Source organism: Zalophus californianus, chromosome 1 (assembly GCF_009762305.2).
Source record: "Zalophus californianus isolate mZalCal1 chromosome 1, mZalCal1.pri.v2, whole genome shotgun sequence".
Lineage (NCBI taxonomy): Eukaryota > Metazoa > Chordata > Mammalia > Carnivora > Otariidae > Zalophus > Zalophus californianus.
The window spans coordinates 158825-179478 of record NC_045595.1 but is presented as its reverse complement, the minus strand read 5'-3'; the positions used below and the strand labels follow the sequence as shown (position 1 = coordinate 179478).

Here is a 20654-nt window from a genome sequence, read left to right as displayed (position 1 = left end):
GAGGGACAAGGGACTGTCTGTGCAGTCCCCGGGGGGTGTGTGGTGAGGCCAGGGCCCTGCCAACATCAGCACAAGCCGCAAGGACTGAGGACAGAGCCGGGACCTGCGGCCCAGAGCTGCTGCTGCCGAGGAGACGGCACCGGGCGTGGGTGCTGCCTGGCCCCTGAGCTCCTTGCAGCTCCTCACCTGCTCACCATGGGGACCCTCAGCTGCAACCCTGGTCCACGGCTGACCACAGCACCCCAGGGCTGGCGGGCCACTGAGTGCCAGATTCTGGAGACCGGCTTGAGGAAGTCCTGCGGGATGGACACTGTGGAGAATGGTATGCTCCAGCTGTGGAGGAGGGAGGCCGTGGTGGTGGAAGCTTGTCCTGCTCTATTCTCCCTAGCTCCGCTGTGGCTTCTGGAAAGTTCTGGGAGCCCAGCTGGAGGTGGGAGTCTCTGACAAGTCCCTGCCCTTCCCCAAACCTCAGTTTTCCTCCCAGTAGGATGGGTGTGAATGTCACATTTCTGTTGGCTTTTGCGTGGGCTTCCACCCAACAAGAACTGAGCATTTTATGGGCAGGCACCATGGCAGGGGCTGATGCTACAGCAGTGACAGAGTGGCAGAGGTTCGTGGGGGAGACAGACACAAGGCGAAACAGATAAGAATTCTTTGGTGTATCAATCCGTGAGGAAAGCCTTGAACAACATAAAGCAGCAAGGAGAGAAGAGATGAGTGTGAGGCTTGAAGGTCTGGACACTCGGCAGGGGCCTGAACATTCCCACCCTGAGGCTAACTGTGCGTTCTCAGTGAGGTCCCGGCCCTGGCTTCCACCATCCGTGTGCAACAAAACAGCAGGAGTTAGGCTCCGGGGCCCTGATGTTCCTGCCGAGGCCACCAAACCCTGCAACTGTGACAGCACGTCTCTGTGTCTGGGCCTCAGTTTCCCCACCTGCGACAGCGCGTCTCTGTGTCTGGGCCTCGGTTTCCCCACCTGCGACATTGCGTCTCTGTGTCTGGGCCTCAGTTGTCCCAGTGTGCCCTAAAGCAGGAGGAGACTGCTGGCCCTGGCCCCTCCTACCTTTGACTCGGGTTTGACTCACAATGCCCCTCACTCACTTTCCCCCTGTGGGGGGGCGGGCAGCTCCCACCCCCACCCCTGCCATGGAGGGTGGCAGGCAGCCCAGGGGGGCGCTCAGGGGCTGGGCCCTGGGTGCCCGCCCCTGTGTCAACATCTGGAGCTGCAGGCTGTGACCTGAGGGCTTTGGTCGCAGGCTCGGGGCCAGGCTTGTATGTCCTGCCGTCCACCGTGGGCTACATCAACCACGACTGCACCAGGGCGGTCAGCCCGGCCTACTCCCTCTTCCGGAGGCCCCGCCCCAGTAAGATCGGTAAGACCGGTGCCCGTGCTGGTGGGGGCTGGATGGGTGGGGGAGGGGCCCTCTGAGCCTCCCATCTCCCCTAGACCCCGAGGCCCCACTTCCGGCTTGCGGGGTGACCCTGAGGAAGCGCTGTGTCTTCTGTGTCCTCCGATGAGAAGGGAAGGCAGAACGCAGCGTGCTGCGGAGCCCTGAGCCTGTCTCCCGGGTCTCGCAGCTTCCTGGCTGCCTGACTTTGGACAGGCTGCTCAGCAGCTCTGTGCCCCAGTGCCCTCCCCCACGAACAGTGACAGTGTGCCCCTTACAGAGCTGTCCTCACATGAAACCAACCGGTGCCTGCAGACATCCGTGAGCCAGGATCAGTGCCTGGTGCCTAGACAGCGCAGTGGAAATGGGTTTCACGGGGGTCCTAGCCTCAATGTCTCCATCAGCAGGACGGGGCTCCTCACAGACAGCTGCAGAGAGGGCAGGGTGGTGCGGACAGCCAGTGGGCAGCGGGGTCCTTGCTTCCACGTTGCCCACCTTGCCCCTGGCCAGAAGGGCTGCATCAGGATGTGTGCAAGGGTCAGCACCATCAGAGCCGCTAACGTGGGTGGCCATGGCCCCAGCTCACTGCCCATTCCTATTAGTGGAGTCCACGTTCTAGCAACACTCTGCCCTTCATGTGAATGCCCACAGACTCCATCACCCCGTTTTCTAGAGCTGAGGTCCTGGTGCGCACTGGTTGGGGAGGGTCCCACACAAGGACTTTGATTCACAGGGATGAAGGTTTGGGGTGGGGGTGGCTGACGAACATGCGGGGCAGCAACTTCTTCTCAGCCTTTAGAATCAGCAAAAATCCCAACCCAACCTGAAACAAAACTCCAGAAGCTCCAAGGAAGGGGTAAGAACTTTGCTTCTGGCCCAGAGCGGCCTGGGTTCTCCCAGGACATCCTGGGACAGAGGGAGAGACAGGCCGGGGAGTTGGGGGTGGGTGGGGGCCAGGGTAGACTTTGCTGGTTCCCTAGGGAAGACTTCTTGGAGGGGGAGGCACGTGGTCTGGGCTTTGCAGGATGAGGGGTTCAGTAGAGCCCCCAGGAGAAAGGGACTCGGTAGGGCTGGCAGCAGACGCACAGACCTGGAGCTGGGACGTGCTCGTGAGCCAGCTCGCGTGTTGTGCCGCCCGGTGGATCCGCGTTGCAGCCACGACACACGCAGAGGCACGTGCATTTACGGCTCAGCAGTGGCGGTGACATCAGTCCTAGCAGTGAGGTGCCCCGCACTGGGCTGCCCTCCACGGACCCTCCCGCCATTCCATCTCACCCCGTCACTAAGGAGACCGAGGCAGAGATGCAGCTCACAGGGGGCCGTGCTGAGACCCACGCGGTCCCACCCAGGGACGAGCCCAAGCATGCAAAGAGCCCCTCCTCAGGGTCTAGTCTTGCTGTACGTGCAATTCCAACCAACCCACCAGCTGCTTCCCTGTTCTGAGGGGTGGGACAGTCGTGATCACAGGGGCACAGAAACGCTCATCAGGACAAAGTTGAGGCAGAAACCCAAGGCCCCCAGGTCAGGGCAACCCTGCCTCAGCGGCCCAAGGTGGGGCTGGGGGCTGCCTGGAGGGTGGGAGTGCCTTGGGGTGGACCAGGGGCACTGAGCGGGGTCGAGGTGCCCTTAGGACTCTGGGCTCCTCCCTGCAGCATCTCCACAGGACACCAGCCCTGGGCCTGTGTACTTCCTGGACCCAAAAGTCACCCGCTTTGGCCGAAGCTGCACCCCTGCCTACTCCATGCAGGGTCGGGGCAAGTCTCGGGGTGAGTATCTGACCAGTGCTGTTCCACAAGGACCTTGCCTTTTCAGAGCCCTCCCCTTCCCCTCCCTTCACCCAGTTCCTGGAACTTCAGTGTCTTTGGATGACAAAAATCAAGGGGCCCTGAGAGAACCTGAATGTGTGATGTGGGCCAGGGTGACAGTGACACTGAGCACATGGGGTGCTGTGAGGGCAGCTGGGGCTCATCTTTGGCATGGGGGGACAAAGGGCACGGTGGGGACTGTGGCAAATACAGCAATCCCCTTCACGGGCTCCAAACAACTCACTTCCACCTGACGTGCCTGATTAAATGACCTGATTCCAGTCTCCCATCCACCCACTCTTTCATCTTTTGACCTGTCACCCATTTGCTCATCCACTCACTGCTCCATCAGTTCATCCATCCATCCACCCACCTATCTATTCACCAACCTACACAACCATCCACTTGTTCAATCATCCAATCCATCTATTGATCCACTGATTCATCCATCAATCTATCTATCCATCCATCTACTCCTCCATCCACCCGTGATCCATCCATCTATATTATCCATCCATCCAACCAGCCACAATCCATCAACCCATTTATCCAGCTACCCAATCATCTACCCACCCACCCACCCATCCATCCTTCCTTTCATCCATCCATCCATCCATCCATCCACCCAATCACCCATCCATCCATCTATCCATTCTTCCATGATCCATCCATCCATCCTTCCACGATCCATCCATTCATCCTTCCACGATCCATCCATTCATCCTTCCACGATCCATCCATCCTTCCTTCCATGATCCATCCATCCATCCTTCCACGATCCATCCATTCATCCTTCCACGATCCATCCATCCTTCCTTCCATGATCCATCCATTCATCCTTCCACGATCCATCCATCCATCCACCCGATCATCCATCCTTCCATCCAACCCTCCATCATACGTCCATCCATCCATCCATCCACCCTTCTATGATCCTTCCATCCTTCCATCCCTCTGTCCCTCCATCCTTCCTTCCATGATCCATCCATTCATCCTTCCACGATCCATCCATCCATCCATCCACAATTCAGCTATTGATCCACCTATCTACATATCCATGGATCCATTCATCTACTCATTCATGCCTTACCCAACCACTCACCACCCAGCCTTATACTCACTCATTCATTCAAACATGTATTAAGCCGAGGAGATGAAGTAGATTTGACATACCCATGCTTTTTATAAGATCCCAGTCTGGTGGTAGAGTTAGGTCCAGGTGGAGACCATCCCACCTCACTGTGCCCATGTCTGGAGGGGAAGACTCAAGCCTGAGGGAGGTCCTTGGAAGGGCTGTGAGGGCTCTGCCTAGGAGGAGGGGGTGGGAAAGGCAGCAGGAAGGAGGGGGCTTTGGGGCTATCTGGAAGGATGAGAAGCAGCTCCTGGGAGGTGGGAATGGGAAAATGGAAGGTATCCCTGGCAGAAGGTTGAGTGTGGGCAAAGGCCTGGAGGGTTAAAAGAGGACGGGGCAGAGGGGTGCCTGGGCAGCTCAGTCGGTTAAGCATCTGACACTTGATTTTGGCTCAGGTCATGATCTCAGGGTCCTGAGATCAAGCCCTACGTTGGGCTCACACACTGGGCATGGAGCCTGCTTAAGGTTCTCTCTCTCTCTCTCTCTCCCTCTGCCCCACTCTCTCTAAAACCACAAAGAGAGAGGGAACAGACTACTCTACAGGGAGGTCTGGGAATCAGGAGAGATACCTCAGGGCTGCTCAAGAAGTGCTGTGGGTTCCAGGAAGCATAGGGGCAATGGGCAGCCTCTTTGAGCGGGTGAGGACTCCTGCCAACCCTCCTGTCTCATTCTTACAGGTCTGGAGGTGACACCAGGCCCTGGGGCCTACAGCCCAGAGAAGGTAGCCCCTGTGCGTCACCGGACGCCTCCGGCTTTCACTCTGGGATCCCGCCTACGACCACAGCTCCAGGACACCTCAGCCCCTGCCCCTAACACCTATACTCTGCCCTCCCTCTGGGGCTCCCAGATATTCACTAAGCCCAGCAGCCCCAGCTACACGGTAGCAGGCCGCACACCCCCCACTCGCCCCCCTCAGGACCCTGCTGAGATACCAGGCCCTGGCCAGTATGATAGCCCAGACCCCAACACCTACCGTCAGCGCCGGCCCGCCTTCACCATGCTGGGCCGGCCGCGTGCCACCCGCACCCCGGAAGAGACTCCTGGGCCTGGTGCCCACAGACCTGAGCAGGTCACCATGACCACAGCCAGGGCCCCAGCGTTCACCATGGGCATCCGCCACTCCAAAAGGGCTACCACCATGGGTGGGGACACCATGCCCTGACACCTTTGGGGTCAGGACTCCCAGCTGCCCCTGGACCAAGCCTCAGTTTACCTCTGTGGTCACATGGGGTGCGGGCAGGCCCCTCTTGAGCCTGGCTTTGGCTGGTGGGGTGCTTGGAGAAGTGGGGGGCAGGTGCCTCTTTTCTCCTTTTTTCTGAACTCTGAGGTCCTTCTGGGCCACCTGCTTCTTTCGGTCCCTGAAGGCTGTGACCCTGCGGCCCCGTCAGGGTGATCTTCCGTCCAGTGCCCCAGATTCTTCCTTCTGGTCACACCAGGCCAAGTCAGGCCAGGCAGAGAAAGGGAGAGCCCCAGCCCTCCCCAGCGGCTGGCTGGGGATGAGCTTCCTGTGCCCTAGAACTTGGCGTCCACCCTGCTAGGGCCTGCGTCCCCAACACGGCTCAGGTTTCGGCTAAACTTGGGCTCTTCCCTGCTCCTCAAGGAAGCACAGCTGCCTGCGCTGGTCCCGGCCCCAAATCGGGCTGATACCCCTCCCTCTAGGGGCTGCCAATAAATCTCTCTGTGGTACAAGAGCTGTCAGCATCACACATGTGAGTGCATTTAACCCGCTGTCCACATCAAAGGGAGGAGAGTTAAGTGCTGCTCTTAAGATCCAGACCCCAATTCTGCGGCCCCTGGGGGACTGGATGGGACCAGAGGAGGGATCCAGGGCTGGGTAAGAGCCAGAGCTTTGAATGGGGGAAGCCAGGTAAGCTTCTTGGAAGAGGGGACATTGAAACTGGGTTTTGAAGGATGTAGAGGAGTTTAATGTATTCTAATTTCCATCATCAGTAGGTGCCTACCATGTTTCAGATATCGATAAAGATCATTTAAGCGGCACAACAACTCAGGAGGCAGTCAATGCTTACTGAGAGAAAATGGGGCTTTGGAGAGATTGGACCCTTGCCTGAGGGCACACTGTGAGCCCTTGTGTCTCTCTGATGCCAGGATTTGAATCTTGGCCACTGGGCTCTGTTCCTGCCGTGCTTCCCTGGGGACAGGAAGGAAACACATGGATGGTGTCATGTGACTGAGCCTCCTGTGTGATAGGCCCAGGTCTTAGAAACCCCTGACCCAGAAAGACCCTAACCCAGGAGCTTGGGAGGGACAGACTGCCACCATGAGGAGATGGCCCAGGGGTGGCACCTCAGGCATGACCCAGAGGGGTCCTGAGATGCATGACCCTTACTCTGTCCCTTCCTCCCAGCCTGGAAATGCCAAACTTGAACATGAACCCCTTTACCCATGTAGGTGGATACACACCAGGACCCCTACACATACATGCACACCCACCCCTCAGGAGAACCCAGATGCCCCCCCTAACATGCATACACATGTTCAAATCTACACACAGTAGACAAACAGGCCAACTCTCATACGGTCCACATGTATGTAGACACACAACACACACAAACCCAGATGGAGGCTCCAGACCCCGACAACGCCCCCCCTCCCCAGCAGACCCCAAGGACTTGACCGCTGTATACCCTCTCATCCCGACCCTGCAGATGCACCAGAGCAGTCCCAGCGTGACACACGCAGGCTTGGGGCAGCATCACCGACCCCCGCCCCACCCCAACGCCGGCCAATCCGCCGCGAGTCCCTCCCCCTCTTCGCCTCCTTCTCCACAGGCTTCGCGGGCGACCGCCAGGCTGTGATCTCATTTCTCTGATTTATCGATCCCGCTCCAGGCAGCCTCACGCCTCCTTCCCCACCTGCCCGCGCGCCCCGGCCCCCTCCCTTTGTTTCCCGGCAGTGAGCCCCACCCCAGGCGGGGGAGGGGAAGGAGGCTCTGTCTAGACTGAGGCCAGGAGGCTGGGTCCTGCGATGACCGTGGCCTCTCGACCCCCGGTGCAGAAGGACTCAGCCTTTGAGGTCTGGGTGGGGGACAAAGAGCCTGGGGACGGAGGGGCAGGCCGGCCTGAGAGGCCGAGGCCCAAGAGTTCAGTTGGGTTGATGACAGACAGAACTCCCCAGAAATGGAGGAGGAACCCGTGACCCCCCAGCTCACGCCCCTGGCTTACAGCCTGGAAAACTGAAGCCCAGGGAAGAGCAGCAAAAGGGGGACTGGGCTTCGCTCCTCCCTCCCAGACCCAGCCAGCCCAACCCACACTCCTGGGCCCGAGTCTCCGCGGCGTGCCCCTCTCTGGGTCTCAGTTTCCTCATTAGGAAACCGAGCAGGGCATAATTTTCAAGTACCTTTCAGCTGGAACAGTGGGAAGGGAGGTGCCTGACCTTAGGGTTTGGGGCTCTCTCCTTCCCTGACCGCGTCCCCACCCCTTTCCAGGCGTCAGTTTTCCCATCAGTCAAAAACGGGAGAAGGCAGGTGATTTCTGTCTCTCCCACCTCTGTCCTTCTAGGAATCTGGGCAACGGGTGGGGGGCGAAGCTGGGGTCGCTGCCCGGGTCTTGGATTGGAAACATTGCTCCCTCCCTGGCTGCTGGATCCGAGGCAGCGTCCATGCCCTCAGCGGGCCTCAATTTCCCCAGGCTCCCTGCAGGCGCCGGGACGCCCAGGGCCCGGGTCCCAGGGGCGCAGCCCCCCGCGGCTGCGCGCTGGGCCGGGCGGATGACATCACCGGGCCGGGGGGCGGGGGGGAGGAGGAGGGAGCGGGACGGAGGGGAGGGCCTCCTCCGCGCCAGGCGCAGCGCCCGGTAGGGCTCGGTCGGGCGACCGCGGCCATGACGCAGGGTCCGGGCGGGCGCACGCCCCCCGCACCCCCTGCGCCCCCGGAGCCCGAGGCGCCCACCACCTTCTGCGCGCTGCTGCCGCGCATGCCGCAGTGGAAGTTCGCCGCCCCCGCGGGCTTCCTGGGCCGGGGCCCGGCTGCACCGCGCACAACCGGGGGCGCGGGGGCCGCCGACTCCCAGCCCGAGCCGGCCGGCCCGGCTGGCGTCCCAGCGCTGGCGGCGGCGGTCCTGGGCGCCTGCGAGCCGCGCTGCGCCGCGCCTTGCCCGCTGCCCGCGCTCAGCCGCTGCCGGGCCTCTGGGGCCCGGGGACCGCGGGGCGCGCGGGGGGTGGCCGGGCCCCCGGACGCCGCCGCCGACGAGTGGATCCGCAAAGGCAGCTTCATCCACAAGCCGGCGCACGGCTGGTTACACCCAGACGCCAGGGTCCTGGGGCCCGGGGTCTCCTACATCGTGCGGGTGAGTGCGCCGGCCGGGATCCCTGGGAGTACGTCTTCCCCGGACTCCCAGGTTGGGGCTCCCTTCCCCCTTCTCTTCGACCCTGAGAGCCAGGTCTCTCTTCTCCATCCTTACTCCTCTCCCCACCACCCTGGACCCCCATCTCCAGCCTGCGCGGCGCTGGCCGCCCCCAATGGGGCGGTGCTGGGGTCAGGGTTCCCACGGCGTCACGTGGGGAGGGGCGGGGAGAGGGCGGCAGGTGGGTGGAGGACACGCATGCGCAGCTGAAACAGTCTCCCGCTCCCTTGGTATTGTGAGAGGAGTCGGTGGCGGGGGGACTTCGGTGGGCGCATCCTACCCCCCAGACCCCCATTAAAAGCGTCTTCGCGGACCGCCGGGTCGGAAGCTGCAGAGGCCTTGGCTAAGGTGGGGGGCGCGGAGAAGGGGTATCTGGAAAGGGGCCGCGCCCAGCCAGACCGCAGGATTCGATGGGAGACTGCGGGACTCGGGATGGGGTGTAAAGCGAGGGACCATCTTTTATTCTGGTGCTTTATTGTGAACCTTTCAAACAGACGGAAGAGTCGGACGAATAGAGCACCTGTGTATCTCTACCTACGACTGTAAACATTTTACCTTCTCTACTCACATGTCTACCCCTGTGTGTGGTTTTCGGCGAACCAGTGGAGTAAACTGCCCCTGATGACACTGATTGTTAAGTGCTTCCGCACGGTCTCCCAAGAAAGCGTCATCTTACCCACAGCTCATTGTTCCGTCTGAGAAATCACCAGAGATCCCAAAATGTCATCGAACATCGGGCAGGATTCACACCCCCTCGATTGGCTTGTTGGGACCAGGACCCTGGAAGTTAATGCGTTTGCATGTGGTTCTGTCTGTTCCCTTTCCAACTGTCCCCAACACCACCTGTCCCGCCTCTCGCAGGGCTGGGTTGGGTAGTGCCCCCTGCTGAAATCATGTCCATGGGCACCTGCAAATGCAGGCTTCTTTAGAAATAGGGTCTTTGTAGACATAATCAAGTTAAAATGGGGTCATCCTGGAGTAGGCTGGTGTCGTGGTCAGAAGAGGGAAATGACACAGACACACAGGGAGAAGCCACGTGAGGACAGAGGCAGAGGTTGCAGAGATGCTGCCACAGGCTTGGGGGCCCAAAGGGTTGCTGCTCACCACCCCCAGGAGCTGGAGGAGGCTGGAAGGACCATCCCCTGGGGCCTCCAGAGGGTACGTGGCCCTGCCTACACCCTGATTTCGGACTTCTGGGTCCCCAGAGCTGGGAGAGCACACCTTCCATGGTTGTAAGCTGCCCGGCTTGTGGTACTTAGTTATGGCAACCCCAGGAAAGTACTGTGTCCCTGGTAGTGTCGACATTTTGAGTGTCCCAGACCCTCCCTCCTCCATGTGTGGTTTGGGTCTGAGCATCGTATCACAGGGGAGCCTACGAGATGCGTAGATCCTCAGGCCTAACCGTGGACTTGCCAGGGCCATAGACTGCCCCACATCCGGGATCTGTCCCTTCTCTCGTGGGGTCTTTTAACTTGGTCCTTTGCCCTTTCTTTTCCTGAATCCTGGCAATGGGTCTACAGGATTGGCTTTGTAGCAAGGGTATTTCAAGGATGGTGCTGTGGACTTCAAGCACAGGGGAAGCCGAGTCTGCCCCTTGGCTGTGGGTACGGGGGGTTTAGAATGTTCAGAATTCTAAATGGGTTTAGAATGGGTTCAGGATTGGCTTTGTAGCAAGGGTATTTCAAGGATGGTGCTGTGGACTTCAAGCACAGGGGAAGCCGAGTCTGCCCCTCGGCTGTGGGTACGGGGGGTTTAGAATGTTCAGAATTCAGATGCCTGCATTGCGGGGTGCAGGCTGTTGGGTTATTCCCATGATCATGACGTTTTTTTCAACGCAGCAAATATCAAATGCATGCCCGTCCTGCCAGGCGCTGACAACCTGGTGGGAAATAAGGAAGATCTGGTCCCTGCTTTTACCGGGCTTAGATTCTAGAGGGAGACCCTGACAGTAAATACAGAAGAGAACAAATAAATGGCAGATATTGGCAGGTGCTAAATTAAAATGCAGAAATTTAAATAAAGTGATGCCAGAGTAAGCGACTGGGTGGTTACTTCAGTGGGGCTAGTAGGGGAAGGCATCTCTCAGGAGATGACATTTAGACTGAGACCTGAAGCCATGATGCCCCAGACATGAAACAACTGGGGAAGAGAGTTCCAGGCAGGGGCACAGCAAGTACAAAGGCCCAGTGGCAGGGAATGGGTTTGGCATGTTCGGGTAACAGCAGGGGCCCATGTGTCTGGAGCTTATGGAGTGAAGGAGAGGAATAAGAGATTTTTGGGCAAGTTTGGGTGTAGGTGGTTTTAAGCAGGGATCAAAGGGTGGAGTTTGAAGTTTCGAAAGGGTCTTTCTGGTAGCTCTGTGGAAATGGGGTGGGGGTGGGGGCCAGAAGGGCTGCAGAGGGACCCAGGAGGGGGAAAGGAGGGGTGACCTGGACCAGGGCAACATGGGGGCGGAGAGAAGGGGGGACACTTCTGTGGAGACGGAACCCACAGGCGTCTCTGACAGGTGAAGGGCCCTGACCTGGGCCCCATGGGGTTTGAAACAGTCTCAGTCCTCTGCTTTGTTTGCCTGGAAGCCTCACAAAACCCTAGAATGATCCCTGTTTGAGATGAGAAGGCGGAGCCCTGGCGGACAGAGATGGGAACGTGGTGTCTGAGTTCTAGGTGCACAGTTGAGTGCTGTGCATGGATCGGTGTGCATTATCCTCACAACCCTGAGGTTGCCCACCCATTTCACAGATGAGATGCCTCCGGCTGCATCACCCTAAACTGCACTCAGAGCTTTGAGGTAAAGGATGTCCATTATCTCACGTGAGAAGAGACCCCGGGCGGCAGCTCTGTGGCTGTTTAACTCAGCAGCTCGGTGACCTCATCATGGATCCAGGCTCTGTTCATCTGTGTTGGGGTGAATAATGTCCCCGAAATTCACGTCCACCTGGAACCTCAGAACGTGATCTTGTTTGGAAACAAGTCTTTGCAGATATAATTAAGGAGAGATCATGCTGGAGTAGGGCGGGCCCTGAATCCAACGTGTCCTTGCACGTCGCGTGAGGACACCTGGAGAAGGGGGCCATGTGAAGAGGGGGGTGGAGAACAGAGTGACCTGGCTGCCTGTGCAGGGACACCAAGGGCTGCCAGGCTCTGGAGGAGGCAGGAAGGACCCTCCTTGGGGTGTCCAGACTTGAACACCTAGATCTCAGGCCTCCGGTCTCCAGACTGTGAGAAAATATGCTTCTGTTGTTCCACGCTGCCCCATCTGTGGGGTGACAGCCGCCCCAGGAGAAGAGTACGCCACCCTTGACACTGACTTCCCTCTCAGACCAGGTCCTGTCCTATCACCCTACAAAAAAGAGCCTTCTTCCCGTGGGGTCCTTTCATGAGTAAGGGAACCTTTCCCAGAAGTGCCCAGCCAGCTTCCCCTCCTGTCTCATTGGCCAGACTTGTGTCCCGTGAACTTTGCCTAAACCAGCTGCGTGGTGAACCTAGATCATCACTGCCCAAAGACTTTCCTGAGGCGATGGAATGTTGGGGATCTCTGCTGTCCAATATGGTAGCCCCACGTGGCCACGGAGCCATGTGGCTGGTGCGACAAACAAACTAAATTTTAATTTTATTTAATTTTAAATTAAATTCAAGTGGTCATATGAGACACACGCTTGCCCTACTGGACAGCTCAGCTCTAGTTGTCCCCGATCTTCTGACCTTTCTGAAGGGTGGATGTCTGAGCAAAATTTTGTTGTTAACAAAGTGAACCCGCACTATGGACAAGGCAGAATTTGCATCAAGCTCTGTGGACCACCAGTCCTGTCTTCCTCTCACTCATACCATTTTCACACATTGGACTTCCCCTTTCACAAAAATTCCACTGATAGGAACTTTCTGCTTTTTAAATTTTTTAAAAAAGATTTTATTTATCTATTTGAGAGACAGAGTAAGCGAGAGAGAGAGAGCACATGAGCAGGGGCAGAAGTAGAGGAAGAAGCAGGCTCCCCGCTGAGCAGGGAGCCCGATGTGGGGCTCGATCTCCCGCCCCTGAAATCATGACATGAGCCGAAGACAGATGCGTGACTCACGGAAACACCCAGGCGCCCCGGGAGCTTTCTGCTTTTTTGAGGTGCCCTCACTCATGCCCTCTCACAAGCTCTCCATGAACGAAGGTTTTTAAACTGTGTGCCCAGCTCTGCTCATGGTGCAGTGGGGCACAGAAAGCCAGTGACCCTGGCCAGGTGGACTGGTTCCGGCTGGGGAGCAAATGGAGCTCAAGCCTGGACACATGTCAGTGAAATGACCAGGACTCTGTGTCACTCAGTGTTTCCTGAAGTGTGGTTTTCATATGCTGGTGATATGCAAGGGAACCGTGGGAGGTTAACTGAGTAGAGATGTTTTTACCTGAAATGCAGCTTATTCCTCAAAGCAAGGGGTAGGGTGTCTCCAGGATGACTTAATTCAGTGGCTTGACAACATCCTTAAAGACCTGGGTCTTTCCATCTTTTTGTGCTGCCGTCTTTAGCATGCTGGCTTAGCTGCCCTCATGGTCACAAAATAGCAGCCACAGCACTAGGCATCACACATGGATCCAACCATGTACACTGGAAGAAAAGAAGACCATCCCTTCCTTAGTTCTCTTTGTAAGAGACTGTCCACCATTCCCCCTGCCCCACCCTGCCACACCTCATTGGCCCCAAATGGCAAAATCCATTCATAGCAAGGGGGATGGGATTACCAAGTTGGCTTAAGCCAATGATGAACAGTGTGTGGTGCCCAGACATTTGGGAACTTGTTATAAATGCCCATTCTTGGGCTCCACCCCAGAGCTGCTGAGTCAGAAACTCGGGGTGGGCCCAGCAATCAACGTTTCCTGGTGATTCCAACATCCATTAATGTTTGGGAACCACCAGTTTAAGACAACTGCTTGCATTCCTGTTGGATTAACCGCTACTTATTTATACCCAGTATTTCGTAACCCTCCACCTCGAAATGAACTTCAAATGTGTATATATATATATATATATATATATAGATATAGATATAGATATAGATATAGATATAAAACACTTCCCTGGGACGCCTGGGTGGCTCAGTCGTTAAGCGTCTGCCTTCGGCTCAGGTCATGATCCCAGGGTCCTGGGATCGAGTCCCACATCGGGCTCCCTGCTCGGCGGGGAGCCTGCTTCTCCCTCTGCCTGCCACTCCCCCTGCTTGTGCTCTTTCTGTCTCTCTCTCTCTCTCTCTGACAAATAAATAAATAAAATCTTTAAAAAAAACCCAAACACCTCCCTGCACATTTATTTCCCCTGAGAATCGATATGATGTAACAAAGCAGCAATAAAAAGGAGAAACACAATGACAGCAATCCATAATAACTTAAGATATGTTTCAATATGTAGATGTGTAGACTTCACTCTTGTAGACGCACAAGGACGTGGGCAGAAGCTTCCATAGACACAGGGCGTAACTCCAGCAACTCAAACTCCATTGGATTTGCTGTAGGCAATGTGATATTCTAACCTAGTGCACAACTCCTGGTAACGTCTGAGTCTTCTGTCAATATGCATGATAGTTTCACTGAATTCAGTGTGTGTTAAGACTGCCCAGAAAAGTTAAACAGAATCCCCATGTGACCCAGTCATCCCACGTCTGGGTGTACATGCCAAAGGAGTAAAAGCAGGGACTCCAACAGGTACCCACAGCCCCGTGTTCACAGCCGCACGAGTCACAGCAGCCCAAAAAATGGGGGAAACACCCCAGTGTCCACCCACAGATGAGGGGTACACCCAGCACAGTCCGTCCCCATGCAGGAACACGCTCCAGCCTCAGGAAGGAAGGGACCCCGACACCTGCCACGACGTGGAGGGACCCCGAGGACACCGGGCTCAGTGAGAGGAGCCGGACCCAGAAGGACACATCCCGCAGGACCCCACTCCCAGGAGGTCCCCAGAGGAGTCCCGTCCCCACAGACAGAGAGGAGAGGGTGGGAGCCGGGGCTGGGGCAGGGGGTGGGGACAGAGTCTCCGTGTGGGGAGACGGAACGTTCTGGAGACGGAGGGTGGGGTGGCTGCAGGACCGAGTGAGCGGGCTTCATGCGATGGTTATGATGGTGACTCTTACGTGTATTTTACCACAGTTAGAAAGTAAACAAACAAAAACTGCCCCACATGCCTCGTGTTATGGGTGAAGTGAGTTAGATTGGAGGCATGGTGATCATACAGGGTTTTCCACATACAAGAATGCCCGGCAGGATGTTCTGAAATCCTGAGGGACCTAGGACCCTTGGTGTGAATGTGAGACTCCCTGTGCGAAGAGCGGGGTGCCCCGCTTTCTGAAGAGCGTGCACTGGTGATTTTGCAGCTGTCTCTTGGCTGGTGTCTGACGGGTGTTTGCTCACGACTGGGTTCAGTTTGTGCATCCTGGGCAGGAAGCACAGGGCTGTGCTGTGCCTTCCCCATTAAGCAAAGCAAGAGGCGGGGATGGATGCCAGTCCTGATACCGATTCTGGAAACTTGGGTCACTTGGTGTGTTGGTAAGAATGGTGTCCCCCCAACTTCATGTCCACTGGGACCTCAGAATGTGACTTTATTTGCAGATATAATCTGGTGACGGTGAGGCTGTCCTAGATCATTAGATTAGAATGGACCGTAAATCTTTTCTTTATTGAGAGAGAGAGAGAGAGAGCAGGGGGAGGGGCAGAGGGAGAGGAAGAGAGTCTCCAGCAGACTCCCCGCTGAGTGCAATGCCAGAAGCAGGACTCCATCTCACGACCCTGAGATCGTGACCTGATCCGAAATCGAGAGTCAGACGCTTTACTGACAGAGCCCCCCAGGCACCCCAGAGTGTGGAAATCTAACAGGATGGTGTCCTAAAGAGAGAGAAACGTGGACACATACACAGGGAGAAGCCATGTGACAACAGAGGCAGAGCCGAGTGTGTGCCTGCAAGGGCCTGGGGCCGTTGCCGCAGTCAGAAGCTGGAGGCCTGGAGGTGGGGCCTTGCCTTGGAGCAGCGGGAATGCCCCCTGCCCACATCTGATTTTGGACCTTTGATCTCTGGAACCGGGAGACAATAAAGTCCTGTTGTCGTCAGCTGTCCCGGTTGTGCTGCTTTGTTACAGAGGGCCCAGGAGACCCACACGCTGGCTAGGGTGACCTTTGTCTCCTTTATAAGTAGTAAGTTTCTGTGGGGAGGTACTTTTTAATTTGGGGTCAGACCTTCAGAATTGAGGGATAATGAATGTAAAGCGTGTACCGGAGTCTCAAGTTCATAGCAGGACTCGGTTTTGCTCACCAGGAGCGCGGCCACCGCAGACCTAGCCTGGCTGTGCCCTGCCCCAGGCACCGGCAGAGCGCCCCCCACCACATTCCCATACTCTGGAACTTCCCTGGGGAAGAGGATTTAGAGGCTGTGCAAACATCCTGGCTGCCTACAAACTCCCACTGGTTTGTCCTAGCAGAAATTGCCTGGACGGACACTTCCCATTATGATCATGGCGTGTTCATTCTAGTGCTTGTCAGGAAAACTCTACTAGGCCTCAAACCAGAGGCTGGTGGGAGCAATAGGCAGTTTCCTCCTTTCCTCAAACAAATGGAAAAAAAAAATTAAGGTAGAATTCAATACCATAAAATTTGCCCATTTAAATTGTACAAGTCAGAAGTTTTTAGTACATTTACAGAAACCCTCACCATGATCTCATCCCAGAATGTTCCATCTCCCCAAGAAGAAACGCTGTTCCCAGCAGCCGTCACCCCCCTGCCCCAGACCCTCCTTCGGCCCCCGGCCCCCACGAGCCCCCTTCCCGTCCGCGGATGAGCCTGCTCCGGACGTGTCGCCCACGTGGATGCACACCCCGTGTGGCCTTCTGTGTCTGGTTTCCTCCCTGAGCGTCGTGGGCTCGGGGTCCGTCCCCGGGGCCGCGCGTGTGGGCGCCTGGCCCCTGTTGGCGGCCGAGGGACGCTCCCGTGTGTGGTCGACCCACTACATGGATCTGATCATCTATTGACGCAGACTTGAGTCATTTCCTGCCATTTCCTTAAAAAAGAAAACCAGTTATGTTTATAAATGGAGTCTACTTAAAATAAAATGTTAAGCAAGTAATAGTCTGGGCCATACATGTAAGGAAGTCGACAGGTGTTGGAGGGTCTCCCCCACTGGGAGTTTGGAGAGCTGGGTTCTCATCAGATCTCTAGCCTGGCCCGCTGTGGGAGCTTAGCTCCATCCCTTCACCTCTCTGGGCCTCAGTTTCCCCATGTGTAAATCAGCTCCTTCCCTGTAGCATTCTGGGTTGGCCTATGGGCTGCCTCTACTTCCACGTGTGCAAAGGGGAAGCTGGGATACAGAGCCATCTGGGGTCTCCTCCTGACCTTCTGTATCAGTGTCCTGGGGTGCTGTAACAAATCACTGCACACTGGACAGATGAAATCAACAGCAGAGTCTTCTTCCCGAGGCTGCAGGTCTGAGACACAGGTGTCATGGGGCGGGCTCCTGCTGAGGCTCCAAGGGAGGATCCTGTCCAGGCTCCCCTAGGTCCTGGAGGTGCCAGGGGGCCCTCGGCTTGCAGATCGGTCACTCTGAGCTCTGCCTGCATCTTACTGGGACACCTGTCTTGGATTTAGGGTCCATCCACAGGCTCTGGGGGTGAGCAGGTGGACAAACCCTTCAGCAAGGCCAGCATCTGACCCACTACAACTGGTGTCCAGTGGGTTGTGCTTCGCGGGCAGAGGTCATGTTTACTGGCAGACCCAAGGCTGAATCTGACCTCTGAGCTTTTCCCTCCGCCGTCTATTTAAAAGTAAAAATTCAATTTCTGGTCAATGTTTACAAATTAGGAGGTTTCACACAAAAGCCCTGGATTTCTGGTGTCTTTTTAAAAAAATCAGGTGTCTGGCAGCACTGGGCCCCTCTGGCTATGGAATATGCAGTATATGCCACCCCCCCCCACCACCACTTCTGGTCGTGCACTGGTGGGACTCCAGAGCCTGAGGGTGTGGGTTCAAATCCTGCCTCTGACACCTACAAGCTCGTGACTTTTATTGAGCCTCCTTGGACCTGCGTTTCCTGAGGGTCACAGTTGTCACTTTGGAGTGGGTACAGAGCATTAAGAGAGGTAATTTGTCCTGCGTGCTTACGTGGTCAGTAGGTACTACTGTCTGTGGGTGCAGGAGCCCACCCTGACCATGTGCTAGCCTCCCCTGCCTGGCCCCATTGGCATCTGAGTTTTCAGTCCCTGTTCCCAGCCCTCCGGGGTGGCCCCATTGCATCCCCTCTCGTGTGAGCCCCCACCTCTCCAGTGCAGTTAAGTCATGCACCCCACCCTTCATCCAAGCAGGGGCTGGGGACACACTGGAGCAGTTAGAGAGGACTTGACATTAATTGGGGTGAGCCTGGGGGTGGTATGGGAATCAGAACCCCTCACCCTGGGCCTAGAACACCAACACCCGCTGCGCAGATGCCACACCCAGAGGGACAATACCTGTTGGGCAGCCAGCGCCCCACCAAAGCTGTCCTCTCAGTGAGAAAATCCACTCCTGGGAGCAGGGACCACAGCACATTCCCTTTGAGGTCCCACACGTCTAACACATGCCTGGCATATAGGCCATGCCCATCCGTCTATCTGTCCATCCATCATCCATTTGTCCACTCATCCACCATCTGTCCACCCATTCATCCCTCTGTCCATCCATCACCTGTTTATCTGTCCATTCATCATCCATCCATTCCTCCACCATTCATCCATCCATCATCCATTTGTCCGCCCATCCATCTCTCCATCCATCCACGGTCCATCCTTCTGACCATCTGTCATCTCTCTATTCATCCATCATATATCCATCCATCCTTCATCCATCCATCACCCCTCCATCTATCCATCCATCTACCCATCCGTCCATCATCTATCTATCCATCCATCTATCTGTCCATCATCCATCCATTACCCATCCACCCACCCATCCATCACCCATCCATCCAGCCATCCAACCATCCATCTATCTATCCATCTATCCATCCGTCATCCGCCCAAGAGAAGGTGAGACAGATCTGCTCACTCCCCTACTTAAAAGTCTCCCCTGGCTCCCCAGCCTAACCCAGCCCCTCATCACAGCCCTAGGGCCCTGCGACCTCCTTGCTTATGTCCTGTCATCTTTCTTTGCTCCTTGATTCTCTGCTCTAGCTACACTGGAGTGAGTCCGTGGCTCTCCATGCTTGCTCTCACTTCTGGGTCTTGTACTTGGCATTCCCTTTGCCTGGGTCTTTGCTTGGCTTGCTCCCACTCTTGCTCTGGTCACTATCTCAGTTAGTGCTCACCATGTAACAAATCATTCCACAATCTAGTGCAGGACAACAAACATTTATTTCTTGTGGTTCTGTGGGTCAGCTGGGGCTGAACGGTCTCTTCATTCACATGGCGATTGGCCAGTGTCAGCTGGGATGATGGGGATGGGCCACGTGTCTGTCCTAATGGAGCAGGCTGGCCTGGCAAGATTGCAGGACCTGAGACCGGGGGGGGGGGACAAGCTCCAGGCACAAGTGCCCTTTAGACCTTGACTGTGTCACCTTGGTTGACATCCCATTGGCCCAAACAAAGTCCCATGGCCAACCCAAGGGCTTGGATAGGGGGAGGAATGACTTGCAGCCATGTTTACAGTCTGTCAACAGCATATCGTTTCTCTCCCAGAAGTACCCACTGTAACCTGCTAGAATTATTCATCTATGCTCATGCAAATACATACACACACTGTATATACATGCATGTGTGCACGTGTTCCTCCTTGACCCCTTGTCCACATGAATGGTGACTCACCAAGACCTCTGTTCTACACCTTGTTTTTGCTACTTAATGATGGACCTTGGAGATAATCTCATATAAATACATTAAAAAATTCTTGTCTTTTTTACAAATGCATACTCTTCGATTCCAAGAACCATGAATTGCTTATATTTAGCAAGAAGACAGGGCACCCAGTTAAATGAAAAGTTCCAATGAACACCAATAATTTTTGGTATAAGTATGCCCCATGCACTATTTGGGACATACTTATACTGAGAAAATATTCATGGGGCGCCTGGGTGGCTCAGTCATTAAGCGTCTGCCTTCGGCTCAGGTCATGATCCCAGGGTCCCGCATCAGGCTCCCTGCTCTGTGGAAAGACTGCTTCTCCCTCTCCCACTCCCCCTGCTTGTGTTCCCTCTCTCACTGTGTTTCTCTCTGTCAAATAAATAAATAAAATCTAAAAAAAAAAAAAGAAAATATTCATTGTTTAATGGCAATTCCAATTGAACTGGGGTCATGTATTGAATCTCACAAAACTGGATGCGTTGTATTTTAGGGTGTCTCTAATTTCTTGCTAATTTGTTCAGTGCTACGAGTCCCTGCAGGAAGGGAGGGTGTGTGCAAAAGGTGTACCTGAGGGGCAGGACTCACAGAGGAGGGCCAGGTATAGGGAACCAGCCCCTGGGGCTAGCATGAGGGGGAGCTTGGGGGAAAAGGGAGTGGGTGGGTGCTGACCCACTGGGGCTGTTTGGGGGCAGCAAACACCTGCCCACCTGTTCCCCTTCTAGTCCTGCGGGTTCTGAGCCCTGTGGAGAGGGCGGGACATGGGCCACCCCACATGGCGGCTTTGCACACACTGGCAGCCCCGGGGCTGATGTATCTGTGGGGTAAAGTCCTAAAAGTGGAGTTTCAAGGTCAAAGTGTGTGTTTGTTTAGGTTTTTTAAAAATTGAGGTAACATTTACAATAGTTAACCATTAGCCATTTTATTTATTTTCTATTCTATTCTATATTTGATCTATTTTATTTTATTATTTTATTTTATTTATTTTATTTTATTTTATTTTATTTTATTTTATTTTATTTTATTTTATTATTTATTTTATTATATTTTATTATTTATTTAAGTAAGGTCTAGGCCCAACATGGGGCTTGAGCTCATAACCCCGAGATTAAGAATGGCATGTTCCACTGCCTGAGCGGGCCA

The 20654-nt window shown here is 55.5% G+C and overlaps 2 protein-coding genes across 5 annotated transcripts in view; both read left to right on the top strand.

Moving 5' to 3' along the window:
- Positions 1-1147: 1147 nt before the first annotated feature.
- On the top strand, positions 1148-6007 carry ODF3L2 (outer dense fiber of sperm tails 3 like 2). 3 transcript variants are annotated; one of them, XM_035722610.1, is made up of 4 exons: positions 1148-1373; positions 2181-2244; positions 3041-3154; positions 5003-6007. In XM_035722610.1, exons 1-4 carry the CDS (start codon positions 1275-1277, stop codon positions 5485-5487), a joined length of 762 nt encoding a protein of 253 aa, XP_035578503.1. In that variant the 5' UTR covers positions 1148-1274; the 3' UTR covers positions 5488-6007. The 3 variants fall into 3 exon arrangements, with proteins under 3 accessions (XP_035578503.1, XP_035578504.1, XP_035578505.1); XM_035722611.1 differs by lacking the exon at positions 2181-2244 and having other exon boundaries at positions 3052-3154; XM_035722612.1 differs by lacking the exon at positions 2181-2244 and having other exon boundaries at positions 1241-1373.
- A 2146-nt stretch (positions 6008-8153) lies between these two features.
- SHC2 (SHC adaptor protein 2) overlaps positions 8154-20654 on the top strand; it is a 33531-nt gene continuing 21030 nt past the window's right edge. For both annotated transcript variants that reach the window (XM_027585928.1, XM_027585927.1), the window contains exon 1: positions 8154-8629. In XM_027585928.1, the coding sequence (XP_027441729.1) occupies positions 8165-8629 (465 nt within the window). In that variant the 5' untranslated portion in view covers positions 8154-8164. The remainder of the gene's footprint in view (positions 8630-20654) is intronic.